This window comes from Grammomys surdaster, unplaced genomic scaffold (genome assembly GCF_004785775.1).
Source record: "Grammomys surdaster isolate TR1022 unplaced genomic scaffold, NIH_TR_1.0 319805, whole genome shotgun sequence".
Lineage (NCBI taxonomy): Eukaryota > Metazoa > Chordata > Mammalia > Rodentia > Muridae > Grammomys > Grammomys surdaster.
This window is the reverse complement of record NW_021627140.1, coordinates 731-8,005: the sequence shown is the minus strand read 5'-3', so window position 1 is coordinate 8,005 and position 7,275 is coordinate 731. Positions and strand designations below refer to the sequence as shown.

The 7,275-nt window shown below is 34.8% G+C and overlaps 1 protein-coding gene across 1 annotated transcript; it reads right to left on the bottom strand.

The window, feature by feature from the left end:
- Positions 1 to 607: 607 nt before the first annotated feature.
- Positions 608 to 4,413, bottom strand: LOC114616412 (testis-expressed protein 30-like; the record flags this gene model as incomplete). The annotated part of the gene is made up of 3 exons (XM_028761875.1): positions 4,174 to 4,413; positions 3,492 to 3,722; positions 608 to 659 (listed from the first exon to the last, which is right to left on the bottom strand). Coding segments are annotated over exons 1-3 (298 nt in total), but the record flags the coding sequence as incomplete, so codon positions are not given.
- Positions 4,414 to 7,275: the final 2,862 nt, after the last annotated feature.

Here is a 7,275-nt window from a genome sequence, read left to right as displayed (position 1 = left end):
TCTCTGAGTTTATGCTGCTGCTTTGGATGGTGCAGTGGGTAAGAAATACAAATGAGACCTCGAACAAAATCAACAGCATCATCTGGCTCAGTATGACACATTACAGAAGCAGCTGCTCTTGAGCCCATAGAACGACCTAAAATCAATTAAACTCAATTAGAAATATAAACATTTACATACAATAGTAGTGGTGGTATGGTAAAATTAGATTTACCACTCATATTTATGGAGGAAAAAAAAATCACAACTCAAAAAAGTGTTAACCAACAAATTCTAGTCGTCTTAATGGAAACCTACAGTTTTATTTTATTTATTTTTTTTTTTTTACCTACAGTTTTATTAAAAGCTAAAAACTGATCTGGCTTAAGCCAAATTTTAAAAAGAAGCAATTCTTTTTCTCAATACTTAAAAGAGTGAAGAAATTATTTTTCAATGAATCAACTTTAAGAGTAATAAAATGCTATAAAAGGAACCTTATAAAACACAAATGCTTTAAATCTGCTTTAAGCATATAAAATACTTTATAATAAAGTATCAAAGTTATATATCAAAATAAAATAACTATTAACTTCTTGTTATCAGTTTTAATATTATAATTTATACTTACCTCCAAGAAAAACACCAGCAAGTTTGTATTCTCCTGAGGTCTTCAGGTAACTCTAGGTAAATCAACCAAAAAGAAATTATCGCCTCTTCTCATATCATATGCCACCAGACAGTCTTACCATTACTGATATATAAAAGAATTTATGTGAAGACAACTGTATAAATTTTACAGATTTTTTCCCTCTCTGGGTCATATATTCACTATTAATACTTATGTTGGTTAATATGTCAGGGAAAAAATTAATTTGCCTTTAAAAAAATATTCAAACAGTATACTATTGGGATACTATCTGGGAATGGAGTCGTGTGAGAATTCTGAGTGCTTGTGAGAAAACAAAACAAGAGTCGTGTGACATCAGTTTCTTCAAAACAGAATTGTTCTTGAAATGTGTTTTTATGCTTCTCCTAGGTATAACAGATAGGAGTGGGTTTATTTAAGCAATTATTCATGTACCTCTACAGAAAAACATGCTCTTGCCATGTATAGCTTGTCCTGGTAATTGAACTCCTTATTCATGTGATTCTTCTTAACCCTCAAACTATAAACTGCCTGATGCTCTAAATAAAGTTGGTTATTGCATGAGACATTAGTCTGCCTAATTTATCAGCTCCTAGTTCCCACTGCCTCTAGAGTGGTAAATGGCACCAGGGACCTGAAGTCAGCTATGAGGTAAGAGAGTGGAGACCCTCACAGAAGGAGATAGTATAACAGGCAGAAACCAGGGAAAGCTTTGCCTTATGTCGAAGAGCCTGTGCTTAATTTCTTAAAGAAAGGAGAAGCCTAAGTATCAAAATCACAATTACTAGATTTCTTGCAAGTTGTTGTTTTTGATTTCCAGGAGGAGGAACTGTAGATGAAGTATGGGAGAGTCTAAAAGAATATTGAAAAAGCATATAAACAGGGAGGAAAGATCCTTTTTCAATTTTGAGTCACTTGGGCATTGATTCAAATTGTTACTACAATACTTAAGGACGATAAGGAGGGTATTTAATCATGACAAAGAGATGGCTGATGCCTTGAATTGATATAAACTGGATGACTAAACCTTAAAATTGACAAAAGAGGAGAAAAGAAGGAGGTTTTCCTTGTGGAAGTGAAATCGAAAATTATAAAATGGCACGAACTAGGCCAGTGAGGGTTCCCTCAGCTCCCTTACTGCAGTATCCTTTAGATACATATCCTCCATTGCCTGAAAACTACAACTTAAGCAAGCTAGGGAAAAAGTACCTCATGTACCCATCTCTCTTTGGCCACATAAGTTGCGCTTGTTATTTCCAGTGCAACTTCAGCAAAATTAAAATGTTTTATTAATTATGCACTAACAAATCTATTTAAAATTCTAGAACAAAAGACAGTGTTGGACAGTCCTTTCACATTATTTTGAGTGGCAAAGGAAACACTATTTGAATCCAGACTAAAATAACCATTTGTGTATTAAGTGTAACCTTTGCTGCCTTTAACTTATTTCTCTCACTAAATTGTCTCGTACAGGTATTATAGCACAGAGAATAAACCTCTGGAATGGATTTATTTACACAGTAAAGGCCATAAGATACTGCTTACCTTACTGTCCTTGCTCAATTAATAAATAAGAGAAAGACCCGATGTCAGCAATTAATCATATGGGTCTCTTTTTTCAAGCTATTTGCTAGAATTCTCTGATCAATATAATAATTAATAGTACCAGACTTAGTTTGGATCTCTTTTCTTAGTGGTCAAGTATTACTTAGTATTATAATTTGCTTGCATATAGGATACTCACTAATTAAATGACTAATTAGATTTATCTAAAACATTTCAAATCAAAACCATTCTGGACATCCTATTATTAAAAAATAAAACAGGGAAATGTCAGAACACAGTTCAAGGATTGAGTCATGTGACAATTCTGAGTGCCTGTGAGAAAACTCCAAGACAACAAGGTAAGACTAGAGTTTCTTCAAAAACTGTTGGAATGTGTTTTATGCATTACTCCCAAGTGTGGAAGATAGATGTGAGATTACTTCAGCTTTTGTTATTCATATACCTCGATGAAAAACAGATTTTTAGCCGGGCGGTGGTGGCGCACGCCTTTAATCCCAGCACTTGGGAATCAGAGACAGACGGATTTCTGAGTTCGAGGCTAGCCTGGTCTACAGAGTGAGTTCCAGGACAGCTAAAACTACACAGAGAAACTCTGTCTTGAAAAACCAAAACAACAACAACAACAACAACAACAACAAAAAAAAACGGATTTTTGCCACATGTGGTTTGTCTTTGTTATTGAATAGCATACTCATGTGATGCTTCTTAACTCTTAAAAGTATAAACTTAAGAATATATACTATAAATAAAGCTGGTTATTGCATAAGATTTTAGTCTGACTCATTTTTAGGTCCCATTCTTCCAGGTTCATGCCACCAAATAAGATATAAACAGTAAACCTGATAAAGGAAAAATTATTTTCTTAAAGCTAGAAATTTCAAATTTGATGAAAATAGCATCCAATGCAAATAATTTAAAAGAAATTCAGCATTGTCCTTTTTCCAGGACTTTTAATTCATGCTTATAAACAACATAAAAAGATGGTATATTTGTTATATGCATATTATAGTCCGTTTACACCTCTAGCTTGCCAAAGCTAGATTCTAAAGTTACATTACTTCAGTGAGTTTCTTGAGCAGCATGAAAGAACCCTTACAATGTCAACATTCATCTCCATGAAAACAAACTGATTACAGAAAAAGAGACATATGAACATTAAATAACCTCCAGGTACTGCCAAGTTTCCAAGGATACTCATTAAGGTATTTTTATCTAAATGTTAAATAAGACAACAAGGTATCTTAAATTTATGAAGAATTTTAATCAGAACCTGATTATAGGTAAATGTATTTTTTCTTACCAAAACTGCTTTATATGCCTTAATTCTATGTACAATATTAAGGCCTTTGCAAGTAAATCTCAGGCAAAAAAACCCGTGAGATGCAAGATGGGATGCCAGTGACATCAAATGAGGAAGATTCATATCTCCTGATGCTCCATGTGTAAGAATTATTCCATATGCTATGTTCTTGTTAGGTACCAAACAAACGGCATCCAGTAATTTACTTCCAAAAGGTATTTTTAATTTAACCTAAAATTCGAGAGAATAAAAGTATCAAATTATTTCCTTGACTATTTAAACACCTGAATAAATATACATATTGTTTTGTAAGACTTAAGACTGAATGCATGGCCTCTATACAAGTCATATTTACAGTATTTAAGAAATATTTCCTGTCATGTGCTTTAAGTGCTAGTGTATTAACTCATGTATGTATTCCTTATAATTCTATGAGGCAATTACTATTATTCCTACTTTACAGATAAGACATAGCAGATTAAGTAATTTGCTTGGTTACATAGCTATTAGCTAAGAATCAGGTCAGGTTCTTGTCCTGGAATCGTTACTCTGCAATTCTAATTCTATTCTGCCTCTTCTGTGCAAACTGAAAACAAGGCTATTATACAGAAATGATGATTAACCCATTCTCCTACCTCCCAGAAGTTAACCAGAAAATACTTTATATATGAAAATATCTTACCTCTGTATGACTCATTTTCACTGTTGAAAAATAAACATAAGGTGCATTACATCTGAGAAGCAAAGGGCATCCCCCTGAAAAGAAGATTCTGTTGTAAAAGGTCAGTTGTGAGACATGGATATGACCCAAAAACTATGAATGAGCACATTCAAAAGCTGAAATAAACACAATTAGAAATTAGCTCTTTACACACTTGTATCTCTGTACATATTTATTACTCAATCATATGTTACTTTCAAGATTTTTATAAGCACTCAAAACTAATTACAGGAGCTATAAGATAAAGCAAATTTGATACTTTGACATAGAGGCCTTAAAGTAGTTATTACAAAACAAGATGCTGTACCTTTAGAAAAATATTTTTGAAATATATTTGTAAGAATCTTCATTCTTGCCGGGCGGTGGTGGCGCACGCCTTTAATCCCAGCACTTGGGAGGCAGAGACAGGCGGATTTCTGAGTTCGAGGCCAGCCTTGTCTACAGAGTGAGTTCCAGGACAGCCAGGGCTACACAGAAAAACCAAAAAAAAAAAAAAAAAAAAAAAAAAAAAATCGGATCTTCATTCTTTACCACCCCAACTTAATTTGAATATATCTACTAAATAATTTTTTCATCATTCCTTTTTTGATACAGTCTCAACAATTTTCAATTCAACTTCCCTTAAGATATTAAATCATTTTCACCATTTCATTTTCTCTCTTTCATGTAACAGAAGTCCTTGTCATGTGATTCTATTGACTCTGGGTTTGGCTCCTGGAACATTTCAAAGTGCTATTTCTGAGTTAAGCTATGGCAGATTCCAAGAAATTTGAACTGATTTTCACTGTGACCCACAGAGAAAATCTATCCCAGGAATTTTTTTCATTTTCAACCAGAATCCCACAATAGAGTTTCAGAAAAATTTAAAGCCAAATTAAAGCCTAGAACCCAGTCTAAGTCACAATTGAGCTGAAGAACCATAAGCAATAAAAGCCACTATAATTTTTGTGATCCCTTTTTACTGTGAGAGCTTTCATTTTTCAGAATATCACTGGCATGAGAATTTTTTTTAAAGATATATTTATTTTTATGTGAGTACACTGTGGCTGTCTTCAGACACACCAGAAGAGGGCATCAGGTCTCATTACAGATGGTTGTGAACCATGTGGTTGCTGGGAATTGAACTCAGGACCTCTGGAAGAGCATACAGTGCTCTTAACCACTGAGCCATCTCTCCAGCCCCAGCTTGAGAATTTCTATTATCATCTATATGCTTTCATCAGCATTTACTTATTCAGTAGGTAACAGTAACATAGTTCAAAGCTCAAAAGATAACAGGAATATATTATATTGTCTCATTTCACTTTTGCCTTGCATTCAGAATCCCTCTCAAGGCAACCAGGATTACTTGCTTCTTGTGACTCTTTTTAGCAGATATACTTACAGGTGTGTAAGTACATTTGCAAGGAAAATTCATGGAAAGAAAATGCTGCATCAAATAATCTGTAGTTTTAAAAACTAATTTAAGGGGGCTGGAGAGATGGCTCAGTGGTTAAGAGCACTGACTGCACTTCCAGAGGTCCTGAGTTCAAATCCCAGCAACCACATGGTGGCTCACAACCATCTGTAATGAGATCTGATGCCCTCTTCTGGTGTGTCTGAAGACAGCTACAGTGTATTCATATATAATAAATAAATAAATCTTTAAAAAAAATAAATCCTTAAAAAAAAAAAAAGAAAAAAAAACTAATTTAAGAACAGGCAACACATACATTTATTACTCTTTGTGCTGAATGTACATGTGTGCAAGTACATATGTATGTGTGTGTGTGTGTGTCTACATGTGGAGGCCAGAAATGAACATCAGGTATTGTCCTCTATCACTCTTGTTTATTAAAACAGGGCCTCTCACTGAACTTGGAGCATAACAATTTGAGTAAGCTGGCTGGCCAGCCAATAAGCTTTAGATATCTGCCTATTTGGGCTCCTCTAGTCTAGGCCTGGCTTTTAAATGGATGCATCAGATCCAAAGACAAGAGTCTTAGCTTTTATAACAGGTTCTTTCTCAGCTAAACCATTTCTCCAGGTCCCAATACAAAATTCTAAAACAAAAATGTATATAGTGAGGTCTTATCACACTTTCTTTAGTATTAAATTCCTTACTACCTTCCAGAAGCAACCACTGGCTAACTTGTGTATATATATGTTTCCTCATGTCGTGTTCATCCCACCCCAACCCTGTTGAGCCTGGTGGTTATTAATCTAGCTATTAAAGTTTTGAAAGAGAAGCAGATGAAGGAATTATGGCTTTAGGGCTCTTATTTTCGTATGTGTATTCTTACAATTAACTGCTGTGGCTCCTCCAGCTTAAAAAAAAATTCTTTGTCAAAATAAGCCTCTTTCTTGTCTTTTAAATTTGGGGAATCACTCAATCACTCAAGAGAATGAAATGAGGAAACTAATGGAAATACCTTACTGCTCCTTAAAAAGACTTAAACTAACACATTAGTCTTCCACCTCTATCCACATCAATGCACTTACCATTCTAGTTCCCACTATATCAAGTACTGCCAGTTTCTGTGTGCTTTGAAGGCTATAATTTATTCAGACTAGTTTTATTGCCCCTTCCCCCCCCACCCCCCGCTGGTTTAGCCACTGCTCTTTAGAGTTCATTATTCAACTATTAATATTTCCAAGGTCTGGGCTGGAGAGATGGCTCAGTGGTTAAGAGCACCGACTGCTCTTCCAGAGGTCTTGAGTTCAATTCCCAGCAACCACATGGTGGCTCACAACCATCTGTAATTGGATCTGATGCCCACTTCTGGTGTGTCTGATGTCAGCAACAGTGTACTCATATAAATAAAATAAATCTTAAAAAAAAATATTTCCAAGGTCTCTTTCCCAGTGACTTTGTCCCTCACCTGGCAAAAGCCAGGTTGGGTGGGGCATGACTATAATCTCAGGATTTGAAAGACAGAAAGGAGAATCACTGCAAATTGAGACCAGCCTCGGCAAGACCCTATCTCAAAAACAAAACAAACAAAAACAAAACTAAACACAAAACAAAAAAGAAAAAACAAAGAACTCTTTTCTGTAATTTTAATGGGATTTCAGAACACAGTA